At 39.6% G+C, this 27,163-nt stretch overlaps 1 protein-coding gene across 11 annotated transcripts in view; it reads left to right on the top strand.

The window, feature by feature from the left end:
• The window catches only part of RALYL (RALY RNA binding protein like), an 826,242-nt gene that overhangs the window by 738,801 nt on the left and 60,278 nt on the right, over positions 1 to 27,163 (top strand). For all 11 annotated transcript variants that reach the window (XM_061439477.1, XM_061439475.1, XM_061439476.1 and 8 more), the window contains one exon: positions 3,432 to 3,595. In XM_061439477.1, the coding sequence (XP_061295461.1) occupies positions 3,432 to 3,595 (164 nt within the window). The remainder of the gene's footprint in view (positions 1 to 3,431; positions 3,596 to 27,163) is intronic.

The following is a 27,163-nucleotide window of genomic DNA, read 5'->3' as shown; positions in this document are numbered from 1 at the left end:
TGTTGCTTTTTTATTGTTGAAGTTTAATAATAAAAGCCTTTTAGTAAAAACAAGAATTCAAAATTATATTAATTTCGTACATCAATGTGCCATTAAATTGTCTTTGTCCAAAAAGCAACTGTTAAAAAGAATATCCTTATTTTTTATAGACACAAGCTGTGTATATTTTTTATCAATAAATCAATATTAAAACTGCTTACCACTTTTCAGCTTTTGTTTGATAATGAAATGACACATCTCAGATATTATTAAAGCAAACAAAATTCCAAACAGAAAATGGTCCCATGAAAAGTAGAAATGTTTATTAAATAAAATAGACCTTCAAACTTCCTCAACCTGCTGTTTTTATTAAAATCTGACATTTGCTTTATTTATTGCTTGAGAGTAGGTCTTTTAAAGTTTTTGTTTTAAAATAGGCCTTAGAGAAAAGAGAATTATGTGTTTGACTTTAAATCATTATTTGTTTGACCTGTAAACATAATGGGAAAAACAGTATTCTAATAGTATTAGGGAAAATGAAGGGCCATTAAAGGAAAGGAAAGGGAATACAATTCTGAGAATGGAAGAACAAAAATCAAGAAGAAGGAAAGAATTTAAAGTTTTCAAGTGACCTTGGAGATTTGAATTCCATTGAATTCTATCAGATGGAAATTTCTCTTGGACTATTTTCTCTGATTTGCTGAGGACAGGATTCTGATGAGAAAGCCAATGTTTGTGTCTCCTTCATAGGCTGCCTTTCACCTACTTCCTTCTGTATTTAGAAGAACTGCTACATCTTGCAATCCTAGAGAATGGCCTTGCTTTCCATCCTTATCTTGTTATTAATATGTTTTCATGCTTGAAAACAACTCCCAGTCTTCCTCCTCTTGGTTTCTGGTAAGCTCAACTTTGCCCAGTGAAAAGTAACAAACTTCCAGCTCCATTAAAATTTAAAATCATGCTCTCATATGAAATGCCCTTTTAGCTTTGTCTGTGTGTTACAATATCACTTTTATCAAAATCAAGTTCTAATGCTGCATATCTTCCCAACAGAGAGACAGAATGAATTGGCAAAACCTTACCTGATTCTGTAACGGGAAAGGAGTCATCTTTCTTTGAAGTAACACATCCAAATATTCAGAAAACAAGGACCTCTCCCTATAGCAACTTACAACAAAGAACACAACATATACTGCTTTACTAAAATGTACATCCTATGCTAAAAATGTGTCACAAATATAGTGAACAAATGCAGCTCCGTTTTTTCAGCATGAGATCATACCTGGCCAACACTGGAAGTTTTGTAATCCTTGTCTGGGGGGAAACAACAGAAATATTGATGAACAGTGCAGTTCTAAAACATTATTGAATTGCACTATCATTAAAGTAGTAGAGAGTATGATGTCTTCACCTGACCTGACATCCAGTATAGCACTGTTACACCATTTTATATTTCAGTTGTGCTTTAGAGAGTTTCTTAACTCAGTGTGTAGATTAGTTTATTTCATTAACCTGCTAAATGGCATTTTGACGTCCTGGGGAAATGATTCCTCCACAAGAGCTCCCCTTTCATCTCCAGCAGCAACTTCCACCCTGGAAGAGACGGGTCAGTTGTCACGTTTCTGCTCTTTCGGTAACTTTGCGGGCGGTAGCTCACGAGAAGCGCCTTTTGTGTTGTGGTTCACTGACTTAGGTTGCTCTGTGAATTCAACGTATAAATAAATAATGTAGGTCCTGTTTTGTGATTGAAATGAGGGGCAGGCTTAGTTGACCCTTCTGATTTTCGAGCCCCTAGTGGTATGAAAATGGTCCACGGCGCCTTTCGGCCTCATCGTCCTGTACCCTTTGAAGTCAGCTCTAATGTGTGGGCATCCGTGACCTGTTCTTTGCTGGCAGCTCCTCGGCTCTAATGGACTTTGCTTATGCGCAGAGGATGACCCCTCTCTTGAACTCTGTCTCCTTTCATTTCTTTTCCTTTCCAGACATCTCTTAGTATTTCCTAGCATGTTCCCAAATCATTGTTTTTGGGTCTGTTAGCTCTCTAATATTAAAGACATTCTTAGTACCAAGGTCTGCTTCAAATGTGGTTTGTGTACATCCGACTTTTCTTCCCTCTAGTGTCATAGTATTCAGTGTTTCTGAATGAATACTTGGAAACCAGCCTATCTTAATCATTATCTTTCATATACTATTTTCCAAAAAGAGATTATCACGTTTCCATTGGTATATACAAATGAGATGTAATTTTATGAAATAACCAATTATAGAAGGTTTTAAATATTTTAAAATTTAAAGCTGTTTTCATTTTCTCATTTCTGTCTTTCACATTAGATTTTCTATTGACTGTTTTAAACCAACTTTGAGAATCCATATAATAGTGTCATAATAAAATATATAATAACCATCATTTTAATTCAATAATGCTATTTTATTTATAGTAGACAATGCAATAATACCTCTGCCTCAGTGGCAAATAGTTTTAAAAATAAATGAGTATATATATATATATATAATTTTTCCCTCTGGTCCTTTTATGCTGCTCAAATATGCTTAATCACACAAAAATTTGTTGTGTGTATGCAGTATGAGACTTTGAATATATTAATTACATATTTTTATAAATATGTAAATACTCATACTTTATCCCTTTCATTGTCTAATGCAAATGCATATCATTTTTCACTTTTAAGCAGAAGCTTCAGCATTTTATTGGTATTCTTTGTTAGAGACATTTTTAATAGCTAACTACAAACATCTCTAGTCTCAATTTCCACATCTACCAAATGGTCAGAAAAATAAAATATCATCCTGATAAACATTTTCTATCAGTTCTTTAGTCAACAAAGTTTTGTGCTCATGCTACCAGCCTTTCATCCAAGTTCAGCTCCCTTTTTTCTAGTCAGAAAAATTTTTCATTACTTAAGAAAGTCTTTAGTGAGAGGGAAGGAACCATGTTGATTTTTCTCTCACAGCTGCCCTCTTTAAACTAGTCATACTTCTATTTTTTTCCCACCTTCTGAGATATTTTCTGATTATACACTAATTTTCTTTGCTCTGTCCCTGATTCTGCATGATCTTTTCCTCCTTTCAAACTATCTTGCTAAGTATCTGATGTGGAAGGGGAAGATTTCTGTTCCTAAGAAGGATAAATCTGTTAAATCAAGCAAAGAAATATACTTGGGAATGAAGGTCAGAATAACTCCAACATGTTGCAAAGTTCTTTGTTCTTTCATGCCTTTATAAAAGTGAGTTCATATGGAGTCAGATTTTAATGTTCAGAAAGCATAGACTATACTAGCATCCCATTCCTTTAGTGAAAATGAATCTTCCTGATTACAGTATTAAAAAACGTGTTGACGTTTTTTCAAGGCCATTCTCTTAATCATCTCAGACGTTTGGTAGAACGCGCAGGTGTGAGCCACAGCTCTCAGCCGCGTTTGTGTTTCGTGAAGGTTGTTCGATTACCACGGCCGTGTGCCTCCGCCGCCCCGCGCGGTCATCCCGCTGAAGCGGCCCCGAGCGGCAGTGACGACCACGCGCAGGGGAAAAGGAGTTTTCTCCATGAAAGGAGGATCGAGGTCTGCTGTCAGCGGCTCTTCTTCGTCGGGCTCGAAATGTAAGTAATCTTCTTCGCTTCCCCGTAAAGAAGGGTGGGGGTGTGGACCATTGCATGAATGTCTGTACTCAGTAAATTAATCAAGAATTATGGCAGGGTTGCTATGTACGATGTATGAGCGAAATATCAAATGGATAAGAAACGGTCTCTGCTTTCCACTCTACTGCAGTGGAGTAGTGTGGTGGAGACAGACACCAACATGACTAACGCAAACCTGGAAGCGATCAGGAAGGTGTTTTATTAGAGCGAAGAATAGCTCTGACGCACCTAGCTTGTGACACGTCCAAGTCTTGCTGCTTTTGGTGAAGAAACAAATTTCACTTCCAGAAAGAGTCATAGAGTATCTTTTCAGAGAAGCAGAATGCAAAATCAGTGCATGCTTTGAATATTTGAGCCCTGGGATAACCAAGAGGGGAATGGTAGAAAGGCTAAAAGGGTAACTAACTTTCCATACTATTCTAAATCAGGAGAATGGTGTCTGAAACCATATGTAATGTCATAAAAAATAATATTGACATAATCTCACATGAATTAATAAAAAGTAGAGCTACAAGCCTCCCAACGAAACACATTGTTAAGTTTTTATATGGACAGATCCAGAAAAATATAATTTGTTATGAGAATATTATTCCTAAAGTAGAGATAGCAGTTTTTCTTGCATTTCTTGAGGTTACAGCCTACAAAGAGACAATAGCAAGCAAGGTAAAATCTGAGGTTTTAACACGGTAGATCATCACTATGTCAAAGAATAAAGTAGAATAAAGCGACAGAGAAAGAGGAGAGCTGTGTTTCATGGCATGGTGTGTGGCCGCCTCTCTGACAAGGTGCTGTGTGAGCAGAGGCAGGGGAAGGAGTGTGTGCATGAAGCTGTCGGTGGCAGAGCATCTGGGCAGAGAGAAGGGTCAATACAGAGACCTTACCCTGGAACAAGGAAAGCAGGGCCGCAGAGTGAAGAGGAAATGTGGTGGGGATAAGGTAGAGCCAAGGCAAGTCCCAGTGCAGCCTGTTAGGTCCCGTGGGGGGTTTCTAGTTACTTTAAATCTGTCCTTCAAGACAAGTGAAGCAAATCCTTTATCCTAAGTTTACTGATGGGTAAGCACAGAGAAGCTAAATCATCAAGCAAAGAACTGACTCTTTGGATAACACCCCGATGCTGGGAAAGGTTGAAGGCAGGAGGAGAAGGGGATGACAGAGGATGCGATGGTTGGATGGCATCACCGACTTGATGGACATGAGTTTGAGCAAGCTCTGGGAGATGGTGATGGACAGGGAGGCCTGGCGTGCTGCAGTCCATGGGGGCGCAAAGAGTTGGACATGACTGAGGGACTGAGCTGAACTGAAGCACAGAGAATGTTACATTGTTAGTAGATGGTAGAGCCAACACTAAACCCATATTCCTTCATTCTCATCCCTGTATATGCTGTCTACTCTAGAACATTGCCTTGTACCTTAGCACCATCAGAAATACTAAGAAAAAACACCGTTGAGATACTTTGCTTTTATATGAAGAAGTGTGAAAAATAGTTACCCTCAGCACTGATGCTTCTGTTAACTAAGTTTGGTGCACTCAGAATTTAAACTAGCTAATCTAAACTAAATAGCAAATTACATAGATTTACATTTATTTCCCCATGTACTGACTCATCCATTTGTCTAATTCTTCTACGGATATAAAAATGTGAATTCCCTTTTTGAGTCTTAGTAATAAAAGAAAATGAGTTTCTGCAACAATCTCTAAACAATCTTACATGCTGTCTGTTTTCAAAAACAAAGAAAGTTCTTGAATTTTGTTCTTGCTATGGAAAATTGAGCATTGAATTGTCTGCTATGTTTATAGAAGACTTTTTTTTTTTACCATAGTAGTATTAAGTTAATTTTAAATAGAAATATCTTGAGCATCTGTGGATGCTTTGCCCTGGAGTCGTTTTTAGAATGCTGTTTAGCAATGGGAGTAGTATTGATGTTTTGGCCATGGCAGTTCTACGCTGTGAAAGAATATTCCAAGCTTTGCAGAACATTCAGCATCCCTGACTTTCAAACCTTCAAGGCCAGCAGCACTCTTCAGGCTTTTTAATAACTGTATGTGTGCTTATGCATTTCTAAATTTTCCTTAAGGAGATGTAACCACCCTGGTTTAGAACCAGTGGTTTCTGGCCATTCTCGGGTGAGTACAGCTTTGTACAACTCAACCAGTTGACTGCTATAAACCTCAGTGATGCGGAGAAGAGTGGTAGTTTCCAGGAGTTATTGTTATGTAAATAGCTTGATCTTCAAATAGTTAAGTTGTTTCTGGCCTTTTATTTTTGATTTCTAATCCTCTTGGGTCATGGAGAGAGAATGTGAATTATAAGATTTTTTGAGTACCTTAGAATTTATCTTAGTTTCATAATAATGAGATTTTGTGAGTGGGAAATAGGATCTATTTTCTGCCTTTGGTATAATACTGTGTGTGTCTTTTATCTTGGTTGTATCATCCGATACTCTGTAGACTTTGTTCTTTTGTGGCAAGTTGATAAGTGAAATTCTGAAAGTAATTATTTAAAATTCTCTACCAATTAGTGACCTTATAAAGTTCTTCTTTTCTTGAGGTTTTATTTTATATTCCATGTTGCTTGGCTAGTATTTATATGGTGTTTTACAGTAATAGTTAAATAATAGCTAACATTTTTTTGATGTTTGCTTTATGGTAGCTATTGTTTTAAACACATTAATACATAATTTTCATATATAAATTAAATATATTAATTCATTTGTTTCTCATAACTGCCAATAACTGAAATATTATTATCATTCCCATTTTATAAGTGTAGAAAAGTTAAGTAATATCCCTAAAGTCGCGAGCTATTTAATAACAGAGCCTGGAACTACAGCCTGATTCTAGAGCATCTGTTTCTAGAGTATAGGATCTTGTGTCTGTGCCCTTTTTAGTACTTCTTCTCTAAAACTTCTTGGAGAATTGTAACTTTCACATTTATGTAATACTTCATTTTCTATCCGTACCCTAGAATTTTGCTCTTTTTGATACGTTGCTTGGTCCTTTACTGATAAGACTCTCTTTTGGTTTGCACTTCCCTGGTCTACCTTTTATTTTCCACCTTTCTCTGTCATTAGTTTCCCAGGGCACATGTGATAAATTATGACAAACTGAGGGTTTAACAACAAATATTTAGAGTTTGAACGTCTGAGATCAAGGTGTCCCAGAGCTCTTCTCTGTTTCTGGAAGTTCCACGGACAGTCTGAGACTGTCTTCTGGACAGTCTGTTCCATGCCTTTCTCCTAGCTTCTGGAATGCTGCAATCCTTGGCATGCCTGGGTTTACTGACCAGTCTCCGCCTCCATCATCACATGCCTTTGGACAGTCTGTTCCATGCCTTTCTCCTAGCTTCTGGAATGCTGCAATCCTTGGCATGCCTGGGTTTACTGACCAGTCTCCGCCTCCATCATCACATGTCTCCTGGACAGTCTGTTCCATGTCTTTCTTCTAGCTTCTGGAATGCTGCAATCCTTGGCATGCCTGGGTTTACTGACCAGTCTCCGCCTCCATCATCACATGTCTTCTGGACAGTCTATTCCATGCCTTTCTCCTAGCTTCTGGAATGCTGCAATCCTTGGCATGCCTGGGTTTACTGACCAGTCTCCGCCTCCATCATCACACGCGCTTTTCCCCTGTGTCTTTGTGTCTGTGTGTCTTCTCCTTTTCTTATGAAGACGTTAGTCATGTTGGACTAGGACTCACTCAATAACCTCATTGTAATTACATCTACAAAGATGTATTTTCCAATAGGTAACATTTACAGGTACTGGGATTAGGACTTATCTTTTGAGAGAACATTTTAATCAACACCACTATCACTTTGTTTTTGCATAAATTTTTTCCTAAAATAACATATATGTGGACCTTGTTTTTGAAAGCAATATGGAAGTCTTTGTTTTTTACAGGGAAATTTAATTATTTTACGTATGTTTTACTCACTAGCCTGCTAGATTAGTTTATATTTCGTCCATCCTAACTCCAATTTAAATTATCGTTTCCTCTTTTCTTCCTTTCCTTATGCTTGTTTAATGAATTTGCTTTTAATTCTGTCTCTTCCTTCATTACAGTCTTAATTTGGATATTCTACTACATCCCTCTTTTTCATTAGTGACTATAATAATATATTAAACTTTTATAGATAAAACTATTTTATCTATTTGTCTCCTAAAATCAAATAATACCTATTCTAACTTGCATCGAAGACATGAATTTTAGAAAGCTTGTACTTCATCGCTCCCAAACCACCTGTGTCCCTCCCTCTTGAACCTTCCTCCAACCCCCACCACGCCCCACCCCTCTAGGGTGTCACAGAGCACCTGGTTGAGCTCCCTGTGTTGTACAGCAACTCCCCACGAGCTATGTTTTGCATACGGCGCATGTATATTTTTCAGTGCCACTCCCTCAGTTCCTCCCACCCTCTCCAGCCCCCACTGTGTCCACAAGTCTGTTCTTTATGTTGCATCTCTATTCCTGCCCTGCAAATAGGATCCTCAGTACCCAGTACCATTTTTCTAGATTTCATGCATGTGCATTAATGTTTGATATTTGTTTTTCTCTTTCTGACTTACTGCACTCTGTATAACAACAGGCACTACCCTCATCCACCTCACCAGAACTGACTCAAATGCACTCCTTTTCATGGCTGAGTAATATTCCATTGTATGTATGTACCACAACTTTATCCATTCATCCGTCAACAGACATCCGGGTTGCTTCTGTGTCCCAGCTACTGTGAGTAGTGTGGCAGTGAGCATAAGGGTACATCTGTCTTTTTGAATTATGGTTTTCTCAGGCTATTCAGGGCTTCCTAGGTAGCTCAGCTGGTAAAGAATCCACCTGCAGTGCAGGACTCTCTGGTTCAATTCCTGGGTTGGGAAGTTCCCCTGGAGACATGATAAGCTACCCACTCCAGTATTCTTGGGTTTTCCTGGTAGCTTAGATGGTAAAGAATCCACCTGCAATGAGGGAGACCTGAGTTGAATCCCTGAGTTGGGAAGACCCCCTGGAGGAGGGCCTGACAACACACTTCAGTATTCTTGCCTGGAGAATTCTCAGGGACAGAGGAACCTGGTGGGCTATAGCCCATGGGATCCCAAAGAGTCAGACGTGACTAAACATAGCAAAGGGTATATGCTCAATAGTGGGATTGCTGGGTCATGTGGTAGTTTTATTCCTAGTTTTTTAAGGAATCTCTATACTGTTCTCCATAGTGGCTGTATCAATTTACATTCCCACCAACAGTGCAAGAGGGTTCCCTTTTCTCCACACCCTCTCCAGCATCTGTTGTTTGTAGATGTTTTTGATGGTGGCCACTCTGACTGCTGTGAGGTGACACCTCATTATAGTTTTCATTTGCATTTCCCTGGTAATGAGTGACGTTGAGCACTTTTTATGTGCTTATTGGCCATCTGTATGTCTTCTTTGGGGAAATGTCTGTTTAGGTCTTCTGCCCATTCTTTGATTGGGTTTTTTTTTGTTTTTTTTTGTTTTTATCTGATATTGAGCTGTGTGAGCTGCTTGTATATTTTGGAGATTAATCCTTTGCCAGTTGCTTCATTTGTAATTATTTTCTCCCATCCTGAGGGTAGTCTTTTCATCTTATTTATGGTTTCCTTTGCTGTGCAAAAGCTTTTATGTTTATTTAGGTCCCATTTATTTTTGTTTTCATTTCCATTACTCTAGGAGGTGGGTCATAGAGATCTTGCTGTGATTTATGTCAAAGTGTTCTGCCTATGTTTTCCTCTAAGAGCTTTATAGTTTCTGGTCTTACAATTAGTTCTTTAATCCATTTTGAGTTTATTTTTTGTTAGGAAGTGTTCTAATGTATTCTTTTACACACAACTGTCCAGTTTTCTCAGCACCAAGTATTGAAGAGACTGCCTTTTCTCATTGTATACTCTTGCCTCCTTTATCAAAGATAAGGTGCCTACAGGTGTGTGTGTCTACCTCTGGGCTTTCTATCTTGCTCCATTGGTCTGTATTTCTGTTTTTTGTGCCAGTACCATACTGTCTTGCTGACTACAGCTTTGTAGTATAGTCTGAAGTCAGGACCATTGATTCTTCCAGTGCCCTTCTTCTTTCTCCAGACCTGCCAGCATTCTTTGTATCTCCTTCAGTGGCAGATTCAGAGGCATTGCTTTTAGTAATGTTTGTTAAATTCTAAATATATATATTAAACAACTCCCTGTAATAATGTTACACCTCACAATTATAGTGTAAAGAAAAAACGGTAAAAATAAAAGTGCATTTCTTACATTAAATGAAACTACCCAAAGCACATAAATATAATCTATGAAGTTAATGGAGATGACATATACTAACCTATTACACAGAGAGCAGAAATGTGTAAAAATTAGAAATGGAGAACAAAGAAAAGAAGTTTAAATATTAGGCTTAACTGTGCTTAGTCTCTCAGTCATGTCCGACTCTTTGTGACCCCATGGACTGAAGCCCCCCACGCACCTCTATCCATGGGGATTCTCCAGGCAAGAATACTGGAACGGGTTGCCATGCCCTCCTCCAGGGGATCTTCTCAGCCCAGAGACCAAACCCAGGTCTCCCACATTGCAGGTGGATTCTTAACCGTCTGGGCCACCAAGGAAGCACTAGGTTTAACTAGCAGGCCTCTTCCAAAGAGATCTTTGTCATGAGGGACAAGCATAAGAAATGAACATAAAGTTAGCATCAGTGTCAGTTCCTCGCAGGCTGTGGTTTTTCACAGGGGTTTTGATTTCATTTCCCTGATGATTAGTGATGTTGAGCATCTTTTCCTGTACCTGTCAGCCATCTGTATGTCTTCTTTGGGAAAATGTCTGTTCAAACCCTCCGCCCATATTTTAATCAGACTTTTTTTTTTCGGCTATTGAGCTGTATGAGTTCTTTGCATATTTAGCATATTGGCCTCTTATCAGATAAGATTTGTAATTATTTTCTTCACTTATTAGGTCGCCCTTTTATTTTGGTGGTGGTGGTGGTTTTGTTTTTGGCTGCACAGAAGCCTTGATGTCTGATACAGTCATTTGCTTATTTTTCTCTTGTTGCTTTTGTTTTTGGTGTCATATTCAAAATGTCATTGCCTGGACCTGTGTCGTGGAGGTCACTGCCTACATGTCCTTCTGGGAGGCTTATGGTTTTAAGTCTTGCATGCAAGTCTTTAATCCATTTAGTTAATTTTGGGGTGTGGTATAAAATAGTGGCCCAGTTTCATTTTTCACATGTAGTTGTCCAGAGTTCCCAACACCATGTTTTGAGGAGGCTATTCTTTCCCCGTTGTACATTTTTTGCTCGTTTGTCATAAATTAATCGACCACTTACGGATGGGTTGCTGGTTTTCTGGGCTCTCTATTTTGTTTGCTGACCCACATGTCTGTTGTTGTGCCAGTGCTATTCTGTTTTGATTATTTATACGTTTGCAGTATAGTTTGAAATCAGGGAGCATTATGCTTTTTCCAGCCTTGTTCTTCTTTCTTAAAATTGCTTTAGTGATAAAGTCCCATTTTGTGGTTCCATACAAATTTTAGAATTGCTTGTTATGTTTTTTATTCCACAAACAATCTTGTCTTTCTCGTGTGTCATCAATGGAAAATTTCTTCCTGTCTCTTTTCCTTTTGACATGTATTTGCATATATGGGCTCTAACTTCAGTCCCCTGTGTCCTTATCATTCTTTTTTGTTTGCTTGTTTCTATTTTTACTCTTTATTTTGTGATAGCTTCTTTCAACCTTTGCTCTCCTAAATTTTCTTTTTAGCAGTTTTAGTAATAACACTTTTTTATTCAAAAATCAAGTTTTTAGTTCTAGAAATTCTTGTTTTACTTTGCTCCTGTTTAAACGTTGCTGCTGCTGTGCTTTGCTCAGTCATGTCTGACTGTAGCCCACTAGGCTCCTCTGACATGGAATTTTCAGGCAAGATACTGGAAAAATACTGGAGCAGGTTGCCATTTTCTACTCTAGGGGACCTTCCTGACCCAGGGATCAAACCCGTGTCTCTTGCATCTCCTGCAGTGGCAGGTGGATTCTTTACCATGACTCCACCTGAGAAGCCTGATTAAGAGCTGAGGCCATGGCACTTTTATCAACATTTTCTATCACTGATTTTGCTTCTTCAGTATCCATCTCCTCCAGTTATTTGCCTCATCTCTCTCTTGCAAAACAGGGCTTCCCTGATAGCTCAGTTGGTAAAGAATCCGCCTTCAATGCAAGAGACCCCAGTTCTATTCCTGGGTCAGGAAGATCCACTGGAGAAGGGATAGGCGACCCACTCCAGTATTCTTGGGCTTTCCTTGTGACTCAGCTGGTAAAGAATCCACCTGCAATACGGGAGACCTGGGTTCGATGCCTAGGTTGGGAAGATCCCCTGCAGAAGGGAAAGGCCACCCACTCCAGTATTCTGTGCTGAAGAATTCCATGGACTGTATAGTCCATGGGGTCACAAAGAGTTGGACATGACAGAGAGATTTTCACTCTCTTGCAAAAACCTGCTCCATGAGTCACTTGCTTTCTTGTATAATTCCCTGACACTGTGCACCCCAAGCTACTTTGGTCCCTCAGAAAATGAGGAGCTAAAGGTCAATGTGATTTCTAGTCACCTTGACTAGTAGCTATCTTGGGCCTCTTTTATGACATATGAGAAGACTTCTTTGCTCACCAATATCAGTTCAGTTCAGTTCAGTCGCTCAGTCGTGTCCCACTCTTTGCGACCCCATGAATCGCAGCACGCCAGGCCTCCCTGTCCATCACCAACTCCCGGAGTTCACTCAGACTCACGTCCATCGAGTCAGTGATGCCATCCAGCCATCTCATCCTCTGTCGTCCCCTTCTCCTCCTGCCCCCAATCCCTCCCAGCATCAGAGTCTTTTCTAATGAGTCAAGTCTTTGCATGAGGTGGCCAAAGTACTGGAGTTTCAGCTTTAGCTTCAGTCCTTCTAATAAACACCCAGGACTGATCTCCTTTAGGATGGACTGGTTGGATCTCTTTGCAGTCCAAGGGACTCTCAAGAGTCTTCTTCAACACCACAGTGCAAAAGCATCAATTCTTCAGCACTCAGCTTTCTCCACAGTCCAACTCTCACATCCATACATGACCAATGGAAAAACCATAACCTTGACTAGACGGACCTTTGTTGGCAAAGTAACGTCTCTGCTTTTGAATATGCTATCTAGGTTGGTCATAACTTTCCTTCCAAGTATACACTGAGCTAACTGTGCACTCAACAGTGCCTCTTCCCACAGGGAATACCTTTAGTGTCAATGGGACTCTCAGACTCTCCCAGTGTACGTTGCAAGGTGTTAGGCATAGTCCTCATCACTCTAAGAGAATTTATAATGGACTCCTCTCTTCTTGCCCAACACGCTCAGGGAATGTTAACATTCTTTCCAGTCTCCCAGGAGAGGCAAGTTAGCCCTTTCCTGAACATCTATAAACTTAGCGTCTTTCCTTGCCCCTACATGTGCACATGCTGCAATCTCATGCCTTTTTTCAGAGGATATGAGGTCTTATAGGTGCATGTGGATGTGCCTCCCATTTCCATGGCAGCCACAGTTTATTTTACTTTATTATTTAATTTAATATTATATTTTTGGGGTAGAGTCATCCAGGCATAGCGTGTTTCTATCTCTCAGAAATACCCAAGTACTGAAAAATCTAATGACTTTTTTCTTGCATTGGAATAAATCAGTAATGAAAGGACGTTTGCAGAAACACAAATTGCCAAAGTCAGCTACTTGAGAACATAATTCAAACTAGCTTTCTGTAAAGACCTTTGAGTAAAATAATTATTTGAAATTTATTATAGATGTATTAATTCTCAAATATGCTAATTTAAATAAAATTATTAATATTTAAAGGCAACAGACTGATCAATTTTGTGCATGTTTCATACAGTTCTATATATTTAAAGACTCAATTCGCAAAAACTGTAGTTTAGTGTTATTATAGTGAAACATGAATCTAAATGAGATTTGTATATAATTAATTGGCAAGATTAACTAGACTCACAATTGCATATTCTCTCTAAAAGTATATTAGCAGACTATATTATATATGGAAGCGAGTGAATACAAATATTAATTATTTGATAGTACTTTTACAATTAGCCTGGTCTGTGGGAACAATAATTTTTGAATTCAAATCACACATGAAAAACTTCAGTGAAGTATGAAATACACTATGTTAATATTGGCTTAAGTGAATGACTATTTACTGAGGTATATATTTTGCTCTTTTATTAATAGCTATTTCCCAGTACTAAATGACTTGGTAAGTTTAGAGGAAGAAATTAATGTTATAGCTTAGGCAATTTGTCATTTCTTATTTCAGAATTTGTAATAATGTTTAATTCTACTGAGGAGAAAAACTATATAAAGAAAATATATTAGTGCTGTAATTTGCCAAGGTTGAACACTGATAAGCTTTTTAAATGGATTGCTGTTTTAAAAAATTATATCTCCACTAGGTATTTCTGTCCTTTTTCAAATCAACTTGAGCTAAAACTATAACCAGCTTGTCCCGTTCCACATCATGGGATCATAAAATAAAGATGTAATGTGGCTAATAAACACTTTATAAAAGAGAAGACATAAACATCTACAAGCTTTGGCAGATGTTCTTAGTAGAAAAAAAATCAGCCTTCTGAAAAAAATATAATATTAAATAAATCTCTTTAAGTAATTAATTTAAATCCTAGGGTCTAGCAAGAGAAATCCCAATAAGTTTTTATGCCTTTGGAGTTCTGTTGGTGCAGTTTTCAGTTACATAAGATCCTTGAAGCACCTAAAGGGCAATTAAAGGCAGTTCAATTAAATTTAAGAAGTAGTAGTTGAGAACTTATCCTCAACACTAGGTTAGTATTGCGTTGGTTTTTCCCCCCAAATCCATATGATTTTAGTATAGAGTTGAAGCATCAATCAGAGAAACAAATGTTAATATCCAGCAAAGTATCACTAAATATCCCTTTCCATCCATTATTTTGGCCAAGGTATTTATTACGCTTTCAAATATTTGGCCAGCAGGGTTAGAGAAGTCTTAATAGTATTGAGAATACTGAATTGAGCCTAGAAGGATAGGTGAGTTTGGAAACAAAGTACAAGAAACTTCCATTTCCCTGAGTTGAGAAGAGCAAAGGCTTTATTCTCAGATTGTCTGGGATGGAATTCGCATTGCACAACACACTAATACTGTGGCTGTGAGGAAATCCTTGAATCTGTGTGTGCCTGTATTTATTTTCTATCTGTAAAATGGAAATAATAATACTTTATATATAACACTTTGTCGTGGGAATTAAATGACTGATGCACATAACGTTCTCAGGCAGGTCTCGTTAAACAGCGAGTGATCGGGGGTTTACTGTCTCTGTTGGTGGTACTGGCACAGCAGAGTGCAGCAGGGAAGAGGGTGGGGCGCGAAACTGCTGTAACTTGAATCCAGCCGTGGCTCCCAGCCGTGGCTCAGCCGTTTGCGAGCTGTGTGCCTCGGGGGAAGGCTCTTGGTTTGCTGTGCCTTAGTTTCCTCGCCTATAACCTGGGAATGGTAATCTCCTCACCGCTTCCATAAAGTTTGTGTGAGGATTAAATGAGTTAACCCGTGCAGAGCTCTTAGAATAGTGTCCCCCATGAGGAAGTCTTAATTATAAGCCTAGTAATAATAATGTTGTTATTACCGTCCAAAGCGAAGATCTATCACTAGCGGTGTCAGTTAAGAAGCATTATCATAAGTTAAGATATTATGATTAACCAAAACAAAAGATAAAGAATGGTTAACAAGAGAGTGAAACACTGTGGAGAATGTTGAAGGATTGAAATTTTATCCAGGGCTGAGGGGAAAGACTCTCAGAAAGATGCTGTCTGATCAAAATGATATTAGGAGTTTAAGAACCGTATGTGATGGTTGTGTTCACGTGCCGAGGCTGCTGTAACAAAGCACCGCACACTGGGCGGCTTAGAGAACAGGAAGCCATTTCCTCAGCGTTCAGGAGGCTGGGAGTGGAGACCCGGGTGTCGGTCACGTTGGTTTCTTCCAAGGGCCTGAGGGAAGCGTCTGGGTACCGCCTCTCCTTGGCGTGCTGGTGGCCGTCTTCTCCCGGAGTCTCCACGTCTTCGGCCTTCTGTATGTGTACTTACTAGGGTTCTAGTCATATGGGATTAGGGCCTCCTGGTCCCGTGACCTCCTTTTAACTCGATTACCTCCTTAACTGCCCCGTGTCTAAATAGACTCACGCTGCGGATGGCACTGGGGCTAGAACGGTCATATATAGAATTTGAGGTGGATGCAGAATTCCTCACATAACACAGGGTTATGTGCGTATAAAACATAAGCTAAATTCAGAGATCTCAGCATACACTTCAGCTCTTTACCTTTTGATAATCAGCTTCTTGGATATTTTTTACTTGGCTCATCCTGGTAAACACATTGAATTTCTCAGACACACATGGCTTCACAGTCTGGACACTGATGAGCACTTTATATAAACAGAGTAATAAGTCCTTACTAAAATCCCCACCTGATATTTAGATACACAGCAGCCAAACCAAAACCGTTACTGTGTGCTTAAAATAAATAAATACATTTGTAAGCATCTGTGCTTGGCTTTTCCGCTAAGCTTTAATGTGGCTCATTTAACATAACCAGATTTTAAAATGCAGGCAGAAAAGAAAGAAAATAAAATGTTAGATAAAATCTTTATATCAACATAGGCTTTGAGCATTTGAAATGGTTTTCTCAGTTCTACTGTTGTTGTCCTCGTTCCATCGCTCAGTCGTGTCCGACTCTTTGCGACGCCATGGACTGCAGCACGCAGGCCTCCCTGTCCATCACCAACTCCCGGAGCTTGCTCGAACTCATGTCCATTGCAGCAGTGATGCCATCCAGCCATCTCATCCTCTGTCGTCCCCTTCTCCTCCTGCCTTCAATCTTTCAGCATCAGGGTCTTTTCTAATGAGACAGCTCTTTACTTCAGGTGGCCAAAGTATTGGAGCTTCAGCATCAGTTCTTCTAACTCAGGATTGATTTCTTTAGGATGGACTGGTTTGATCTCCTTGCTGTACATGAGACTGTCAAGAGTCTTCTCCAGCATCACAGTTCAAAAGCATCAATTCTTCGGTGTTCAGCCTTCTTTATGGTCCACTCTCGCATCCATACATGACTACTGGAAAAACTGTAGCTCTGACTATACAGACCTTTGTCAGCAAAGTAATGTCTCTGATTTCTAATATGCTGTCTAGGTTTGTCATTGTTTTTCTTCCAAGGAGCAAGTGTCTTAAATTCATGGCTGCAGTAATCTGCAGTGATTTTGGAGCCCAAGAAAATAAAGTCTGTCAGTGTTTCCATTGTTTCCCCATCTATTTGCCATGAAGTGATGAGACCAGATGCCATGATCTTCATTTGAAAGTTGAATTTTAAGCCAACTTTTTCACTCTTCTCTTTCACTTTCATCAAGAGGCTCTTTAGTGCTTCTTCACTTTCTAAGGTGGTGTCATCTGCATATCTGAGGTTATTGCTATTTCTGCCAGCAATCTTGATTCCAGCTTGTGCTTCTTCTAGTCCAGCGTTTCTCATGATGTACTCTGCATATAAGTTAAATAAGCAAGGTGACAGTATACAGCCTTGACGTGCTCCTTTCCCAATTTGGAACCAATGTGTTGTTCCATGTCCAGTTCTAACTGTTGCTTCTTGACCTGCATGCAGGTTTCTCAGGAGGCAGGTCAGGTGGTCTGGTATTCTCATCTCTAAGAATTTTCCACAGTTTGTTGTCATCCACAGTTAAAGGCTTTAGCATAGTCAATGAAGCTGAAGTAGATGTTTTTTTCTGAAATTCTCTTGCTTTTTCTATGATCCAATGGATGTTGGCAATTTGATTTTTGGTTCCTCTGCCTTTCCTAAAACCAGCTTGAACATCTGCAAATTCTTGGTTCATGTACTGTTGAAGCCTAGCTTGCAGAATTTTGAGCATTACTTTGCTGACCTGAAATGAATTTAATTATGTGGTAGTTTGAACATTCTTTGGCTTTGCCCTTCTTTAGCATTGGAGTGAAAACTGACCTTTTCCAGTTCTGTGGACACTGCTGAGTTTTCCAAGTTTGCTGGCATATTGAGTGCAACACTTTCACAGCATCATCTTTTAGGATTTGAAATAGCTCAACTGGAATTCCATCACCTCCACTAGCTTTGTCTGGCTCTAGGTGAGTGATCACACCATCATGGTTATCCAGGTCATGAAGATGTTTTCTGTATAGTTCTTCTTGTATTCTTGCCACCTCTTCTTAATATCTTCTGCTTCTATTAGGTCCATACCATTTCTGTCCTTTATTGTGCCCATCTTTGAATGAAATTTTCCTTTGGTATCTCTAATTTTCTTGAAGAGATCTCGAGTCTTTCCATTCTATTGTTTTCCTCTGTTTGTTTGAATTGTTCACTTAGGAAGCCTTTCTTATCTCCTTACTGTTCTTTGGGATGCTGTGTTCATATGGGTATATCTTTCCTTTTCTCCTTTACTTTCACGTCTCCTCTTTTCTCAGCTGTCTGTAAGGCCTCCTCAGACAGCCATTTCACCTTTTTGCATTTCTTTTTTGGGAGATGGTTTTGTTCATCCCCTCCTGTATAAAGTCACAAACCTCCGTCCATAGTTCTTCGGGCACTCTGTCTATCAGATCTAGTCCCTTGAATCTGTTTGTCACTTCCACTGCATAATTGTAAAGGATATGATTTGGGTCATATCTAAATGGTCTAGTGGTTTTCTCTACTCTCTTCAATTTAAGTATAAATTTTCAATAAGGAGTTCAAACTTTGAGCCACAGTCAGCTTCCAGTCTTGTTTTTGCTGCCTGTATAGAGCTTCTCTGTCTTCAGCTGCAAAGAAAACAGTCAGTCTGATTTCAGTGTTGACCACCTGGTGATGTCCGTGTGGAGAGTTGTCTCTTGTGTTGTTGGGACAGGGCATTGCTATGACCGGTGCGTTCTCTTTATAAAACTCTGTTAGCTTTTGCCCTGCTTCATTTTGAAATCCAAGGCCAAACTTGCCTGTTACTCCAGGTATCTCTTGACTTCCTACTTTTGCATTCCGGTCCCCTATGATGAAAAGGACATCTTTGGTGGTGTAAGTTCTAGAAGGCCTTGCAGGTCTTTGAGAACCATTCGACTTCAGCTTCTTTGGCACTAGTGGTTAGGGCATACGGTTCTACTGTAGAATTTATGTTTTTTCATTGTGCTCCACTAACAGCACCAGAAAAGTTATAATTGTTCCAGAAAGAATAAGAAAGAAAGTTGGAGAAGGAAGTGGCAACCCACTCCAGTACTCTTGCCTGGAAAATCCCATAGACAGAGAAGCCTGGTAGCTTACAGTCCATGGGGTCACAAGAGTTGGATACGACTGAGCAAACTGTTCCAGAGTGGGATTATAAAAGTTTGTGAGCATTAGGCCTAGTCAGTAAAATTTAACATTTCTAGCCTCTGTTTCTTCCTCTTCTGTTCTTTTCCTAGGTCTGGGCCTAATAAGCAAATCCTTGACTACTCTAATAGTCTCTTACTGATTAATTTTCCTGACTCTGTATTCTTCCCCAATCTCATTAATTGCATGACCAACTGCAAGATTATTCTAAACTAAATGCTTTGTCACTTCCTCACTCAAAAGTCAAAATTACTCTCATTGAGCAGGTGAGGATCCAAGCTCCTCACTGTAGTTCTCCAGGCAAATCTGGTCTCCCATTCCTGGTTCTGCCATTCCCAGTTCTCAGCTACTCTTCTCCTGGCTTAATTGAACACGTAAATGTTTCTGGACTTAGGTTCATGTACCTCCACGTGGAAGTCCTTTCCTTTATCACAAGAAATGTGTTACCAACACATTATCTACCTCTTATAGACAAATTAGTGTGATTCACAGAATTACCTGTCTTTCAAATCCAACCCGGGGAATGCCATTCTTGTGAAACAGGTTTGGACCCTCCTGTGGCACAAAGGAGGCATCTGTCCTCTAAAGCCAAACCGGTTGTTCGTCTTCCTAATTAGGATACTTAAGGCTTCTGCTTAACTGCATAGCTGTTTCCATGAACGTCATTCCATTTTAGATTACAAATTTGCCCTTCAAGTCACCCTTGCACAAAGCACGTTCTCAAATATTCATAGACTGTGTCATCAGTGTTCTTTTGGCTTCTTGTGTTTTGCCTTTTCTGTGCACGCTGTGGTTGGCCAAGACCTACATCTTTAGAATTCTACTCCGTTGTTATTGCTGTTTAGTCTCCAAGTCCCGTCTGACTCTTTTGCGATTCCGTGGACTATAGCCTGCCAGGCTCCTCTGTCCACGGGATTTCCCAGGTGAGAAAACGGAAATGGCTTTCCACTTCCTTCTCCAGAGACTCAGATCTAACCTTCCCAAGCTTCCAGCTTGTCTGTATTAGGGAACAATTGCATAACAACAAGTTGATTTAAAATATTATTCTTAGTAAAAAAAATACTCCTGACTCATGGTATCTGCTACTCTCTATAAAAATAACTCGTGGTGTTATATCCTCCACAACCCATCTTTAACGATGAAGATTATGCAGTCAGAGTACAGAGGTGGGACTGGGAAAAGAGTCTTGCCCAAGTCATGGGTTAGTATCATATTCCTTCATCACAGTGCTTCTGATGGAGAAAAGGCATATTTTCATGATTGGTTTTTGGGTTTTTTTTTTGCACTGCCTGTCTGCCTGTCTATCCCCCATTAGACAGTCAATCCAAAAGTATTGCCAGGACTTACACAAAGCTTTTAATAAACTTTGTTGGTCTATTTGAAGTTGGCATGAAGTGGCCATATCTGTAATACATAAGCATGCCTACAGATTTTGTGGTATTTGCTAATTCTGACTGTAGCTCAGATCATCAGCTGCTCATAGCCAAATTCAGGCTTAAAGTAAAGGAAATGGGGAAAATCACGAGGCCAGCTAGGTACGACTTAAATAAAATCCCCTATGAATATGCTGTGAAGGTCATGAATAGATTTAAGGGCTCAGGCCTAGCAAACAGTGTGCCTGAGGACTATGGATAGAGGTCATAATATTGCACAGAAGGCAGTGAACAAAACCATTCCAAAGAAAAAGAAAAGCAAGAAGTCAAAGTGGTTATCTGAGGAGGCTTTACAAATAGATGAAGAAAAAAGAGAAGCAAAAAGCAAGGGAGAAAGGGACAGGTATTTCCAACTAAATGCAGAATTCCAGAGAACAGTGAGGAGAGACAAGAAGGCCTTCTTCAGTGAACGGTGCATAAAACTCGAGGAAAACAGCAGAAGGGGAAAGACTAGAGATTGCTTCAGGAAAATAGATATCAAAGGAACATTTAACCCAAAGATGGGCACAAGAAAGAGACCTATAGATGCTGAAGAGATCAAGAAGAGATGGAAAGAATACACGAAGAATTGTAAAAAACAAACAAAAAAAGATCCTAATGAACTAGATTACTACAATGGTGTGATCAGTCACCCAGAGCCAGACATTCTGGAAAGTGAAATCAAGTGGGCCTTAGGAAGCACAGCTGTTAATAAACCCAGTAGATGCAATGGAATTCCAGTAGAGCTATTCAGAATCCTAAAGGATGATGCCATCAAGATGCTGCATTCAATATGTCAGCAAACCTGGAGGACCCAACAGTGGCCACAGGTCTGGAAAAAATCAATCCTCATCCCAATTCACAAGAAGGATAGTACTAATGAATGTGCTAACCATCAGACAATTGCACTCATCTCCCAGGCTAGTAATGTCATGCTTAAAATTTTGCATGCTAGGCTTCAGCATTGTGCAGATGAGAACATCCAGATGTCCAGGCTCAGTTTAGAAAAGAAAGAGGAACCAGAGATCAAATTGCCAACATTCACTGGATCATAGAGATAGCTAGGGAATTCCAGAAAAGCATTCAACTCTGTTTCATTGACTACGCTAAAGCCTTTGACTGTGTGAATCATGACAAACTGTGGAAAGCTCTAAAAGAGATTGAAATACCAGACCATCTTACCTGTCTTCTGAGAAACCTGTATGCGGGTCAAGAAGCAACAGTTAGAACCCTGTATGGAACAACCGATTGGTTCAAGACTGAGAAAGGAGTATGGCAGGGCTGTCTACTGCCACCCTGTGTGTTTAACGCATACGCTGAGCACATCATGAGAAATGCCGGGCTGGATGAGTTACAAGCTGGAATCAGCTAGGCGGGGGAAACAACAACCTCACATATGCAGATGATACCACTCTAATGGCAGAAAGTGAAGAGGAGCTAAAGAGCGTCTGGATGAGGGTGAAGGAAGAAAGTGAAAGAGCTGGCTTAAAGCTAAATATTAAGAAAACTAAAATTATGGCATCCAGCCCCATTACTTCATGGCAAGTAGAGGGGGAAAATGTAGAAGCAGTGACAGATTTCCTCTTCTTGGGCTTTAAACTCACAGTGGACAGTGACTGCAGCCATGAAATCAGAAGATGATCGCTTCTTGGCAGGAAAGCTGTAACAAACCTAGACAGTATGTTGAAAAGCAGAGACATTACTCTCCTGACAAAGATTCGTATAGTCAAGTCTATGGTCTTCCCACTGGTCGAGTACAGTTGTGAGAGCTGGACCATAAAGAAGGCAGGCAGGATGCCAAAGAACTGATGACTTCAAACTGTGGTGCTGGAGAAGGCTTCTGAAAGTCCCCTGGACAGCAAGGAGATCAAACCAGTCAATCCTAACGGAAATCAACTCTGAATACTCAATGGAAGGACTGATGCTGAAGCTGAAGCTCCAGTATTTTGGTCATCTGATGTGAACAGCCAACTTATTGGAAAAGTCTCTGATACTGGGAAAGATTGAGGACAGAAGAAGAAGATATCAGAGGATGAGATGGCATCACTGACACAATGGACGTGAACTTGGGCAAACTTTGGGAGATGGTGAGGGACGGAGAGGCCTGGCACGCTGCAGTCCATGGGGTCACAAACGACTGGGAAACTGAACAACAACTGTGTTTAATACACTGAACTAAGTTCTATTAAGGAGAAGGCAATGGCACCCCACTCCAGTACTCTTGCCTGGAAAATCCCATGGATGGAGGAGCCTGGTGGGCTGTAGTCCGTGGGGTCGCTAAGAGTCGGACACGACTAAGCAACTTCACTTTCACTTTTCCCTTTCATGCATTGGAGAAGGAAATGGCAACCCACTCCAGTGTTCTTGCCTGGAGAATCCCAGGGACGGGGGAGCCTGGTAGGCTGCCGTCTATGGGGTCATGCAGAGTCAGACACAACTGAAGCGACTTAGCAGTTAGCAGTCAAGTTCTATTAAGAATGCAAAAAGATGAAGGCAGGCAGGAAGGAAGGAACTAGAGGTAGGGACAGAGAGGAAAGAAAGTGGAAGGAAGGAATTGGATGTTCTCTTTTCATTCAAAGAGTTTGGCTGTAGAGAACCTAGGAAGGGGTAAATCCATTAATATGCCTTGCTTCAGACAACTGTCCAAAATTTCTTCTCTTTGAAATGTTGTGTCATGAAAGATCTGAATAACTTAAACCAAAATCTAAATACTTTTCCGTGGATGTTATATAATAGAAAACAAAAATTGTCATTAGGTACCAGTCTGATACAGGATCCCTTCTTAAATCTGTTGATGTCATTTTGTAATTAAGGGGGACAGACACTAAAGCCCACGACCTCACAGTAAGCATCTGAAGTCTCATTAGTCAGTAAGAGGAGAAAGAAAGTGAAAGTGTTAGTCACTCAGTCATGTCTGACTCTTTGTGACCCCATGGACTACAGCCCAGCAGGCTCCTCTATCCATGGGATTCTCCAGGCAAGAACACTGGAGTCAGTTGTCAGTCCCTCCTCCAGGGAACCTTCCTAACCCAGGATGCAACCTTCCCACACTGTAGGCAGATTCTTTACCATGTGAGCTACCAAGGAAGTCCAAGGAACTTTTCATAAGAAGAGAAGGAGCTTATTAAACACAGAAAAGCATGACCCCTCAAATTCTTCAATGCCTAATTAGATCTTCATTCTCAAAAAGCTTACAATTTAATAGGAAAAGTAGATATATAAAGGAAAACCCAACAAGCATATGGTGTCTAGCAGTAAATGTGAAATGCTGTTAAATAGATTGCAGATGAGAAATCCACCTTCCAGTGGGCTGAACTAAGAAGAATTAATAGGGGAGGTAAGATTAAAACTAAGCTCCAAAAAGCAGATAGACATAATAGAGAAAAAAAAAAAAACTCTTTGCTGGAAAAGGTATGTAAATAATAGTAATGGTATTTTCTGCTTCTGTCATGTATTTCGCTTGATGATATTCTGGTCATGATGCTAAGTGCTTTATGTACATTGTTTCATTAAATTCTTATAACAAGTCTTTAGGGTAAAGGGTGGAAGTTAAAGATAAGGAACCTGAATCTTAGTAATTACAAGTGACTCTCCAATAAACATAGATGCAAATCAGTCTATCTGGTTGCACACACTATTAGGTCAAGCATTAAGTTATCCTGTTCAAATGACGTTGCTTTGATAAACAATGGACCATATACCTGGAAATATACTTTAGAGCAGACCCTGAAGACCAGTTTGAAGAATGGTGCATGTGTTCAGTTCAGTTCAGTTGCTCAGTCATGTCTGACTCTTTGCAACCCCATGAACCACGGCACGCCAGGCCTCCCTGTCCATCGCCAACTCGTGGAGTTTACTCAGACTCATGTTCATTGAGTTGGTGATGTCATCCAACCATCTCATCCTCTGTCGTCCCCTTCTCCTCCTGCCCCCAATCCCTCTCAGCATCAGGGTCTTTTCCAATGAGTCAACTCTTTGCATGAGATGGCCAAAGTATTGGAGTTTCAGCTTTAGCATCAGTCCTTCCAAAGAAACCCCAGGGCTGATGTCCTTCAGAATGGACCGGTTGGATCTCCTTGCAGTCCAAGGGACTCTCAAGAGTCTTCTCTAACACCACAGTTCAAAAGCATCAATTCCTTGGGGCTCAGCTTTCTTTGTGCTTTTGGTCTTTTTTCTATAGGAATCGGGACATTCTGGAAGTTTTCAATAAGGAGGACTTATGGCTTTTATATATATGACTTTGCATTCACTATTTAAGAGGCGGTGTGAACTAAAAGCAGAAACCCAATTAAGAGTTTAGTGGAAATGGATAGGAAAAGAAAGGTGTAAAAAGAAAAGAAAGGAAAATGGACAGGGATGCTTTACACCTAAGACTGTCCTCAATTCTGAACTGACTTTAAGTTTTCAAAAAATGTCCGACATCTAAGTTGCAAAATTTTTAAAACTCTAGGTTTGGGAATCTATAGTTGTAAAATATACATCTATTTTGGCAGAGTAAGTAAAAACAAGCAGGAGCTTAATCCCAGGTTCAGTAGAAACATTCTTAACAAGAGCCCCACCTCCCAAAGTACAACAAGGCAGAAAAGATTACAGACAAAGGCATATTGGACACAGAGATGGCTTGTCTCAGGAGCATCATGTGGAAACCAGATACAGCAGCCCAGACCCAGACCCCACCTACAGATAACCCTACTGAAAGAGGAAGCTCCAGGACTGCAGGCTAGGTGATCGGGCAGCCTTCTCCCGGGAAGAGCCCTGAAGGGCACGAAGCCAACAGCTTTCCCAGTTGCTCAAGAAGCAGCCAAGATTGTCTAGGCCCTAATTTGCAGGACTGTAACGAGCATCTGCTGCTCACCATCCCAAGAGTGGAGCTGGGCCATTTGCACAGGGCTGAAGGCTGATTCAGAATTCCCTGGTAGGAACAGGGAGGAGAAGACAGGTTACATTGTTAGTTTTATCTAAGCTTGAATCGCCTTGACTAAGTAATCCGAAATTTTGTAGTAATATCACTCCAATCTTAAAAGACATTCTATTAAGTAGGATATTAGTGATTTATTTGTTTATGTCTTTTTTAAGGAGATAGTCAACCTCATTTCTGGGCTGAGGAGTGACCCCACTTACTGAAAATATATATTCTATTAATCTCCAGCCACAGTCCTATTTCTCTTAGCCCAACATCTAATGTTTTAAGACAAAATAGTTTCTATCATGTTTGATAGATTTAAGTAAAACTACATGACATGCTTCCATCAAAGGAAATTAAAATCATTCTTCAAAGCAGAGTCAATTTGCAATTATGACAGATGATGATTTTCAAATTTAGTTGAGATTCAACAATGGCACTTTGATGTCTTGGAAATAATTGATGTAGGAGTAATTCTCTATTTTAAACTGTGTTCTCCTTTCAATCTGGTTCTTCATAATAGAAACTCTCTATGGGGTCACTTATTCTTGCAGTTTTTATTTTGCAAACTACTTTATATCATAAATAAAAATTTGCTTGTTATGGAAATTTTCTTATTTTATAATAGAAAATGTTTTTTTCATGTTTATATTGGAGAAAGTCTGGTGAGCAATTAACATATATTGATGCCTACTTTATCATACGGCTTATATGATATGCCTTAGTTGACAGATAGCTCTATTTCAAGCAAACATATGTTGCATTCAGTTTTTTATTACTTACAAAAATTCAGGAAGACTAAAGACTCAAACACTCAATTTCTTCAGGAATATCCAACCAAGATTATTATAAACTTGAAAGGAAAAGTGAAAGAGATGGATAGTAGACTGACATCAAAATCCTCACAACAGATATTGAGGCACAGCTCTCCACTTGAGGCATGGGTACCCAAAAACTCACTTAATGAAAGCTCATAGACAAGTATAGCTCTTCTAGAGTTATAGTTTTAAAAATCTTTGATCTTATTACTGAGGGTTCATGACAGAGTTTCCAGTAGTTCTCAGAGAAATGAGAAAATAAGAACAAGGCAGTGAATTTTTCATAAACATAAGCATTTTTCATTGAAACGATTGTCCTTAAATAGGAAACTGACCTTTTCTTAAGTCTATCACTTTATAAAATAATTGTTATTATCATTGATAGTAGAATGTTTGTTGTTATTTTTAACATCCTTACTTGGCAAAATTAAAAATAGTCAATCTTGTGTTAATCCCATTTTTTAGTTGGTCCCACTAAACACCCAAAACCTCGAAGAGGAACCACTACTGTAGAAAATATCAGTGGGAACTTCAGTGAATTTCCTTTCCTTCCAGCCGCAGGGCTTAAGAAGAGGCATGTTCAACCCACTGCTGCAATTTTTAATAAAAGAAAGTAGCCAAAGTCCAGCAAGTTGGAGAGAGTTCTCTAGCATTAAAGATTTTTCTCTAGTGGATAAATGTTATGCCCTGATTTCAATACGTCATCAGGGAACTGGATTCAAACTGACTGCTGAAACATATTGCAACATAGTTCCTCAAAGCGGTATTAACATACCTGTCATGATTTAACCATTTCTCAATCTGAATCCATCTGACAGAAGAGACTTACCCTACCATTTGCCAAAACTGAATTCAGTATCATTTAGTTATTGCAAAAAACATTTCTAGGTTCTTCTGTCCCACTGCATAACCTTTGGTGAAAAGATTCAGTGTCAAATGCTGAGAATCACTGCTTGTAGTTGTCAAAGTCATCCAGTATTCCAGGGTCCCTGGAAGCAATGAGAAACAGATAAGACTGAAAGGT

The sequence above is a fragment of the Bos javanicus genome, chromosome 14 (assembly GCF_032452875.1).
Source record: "Bos javanicus breed banteng chromosome 14, ARS-OSU_banteng_1.0, whole genome shotgun sequence".
NCBI lineage: Eukaryota > Metazoa > Chordata > Mammalia > Artiodactyla > Bovidae > Bos > Bos javanicus.
This window is presented reverse-complemented; position numbering and strand designations above follow the sequence as displayed.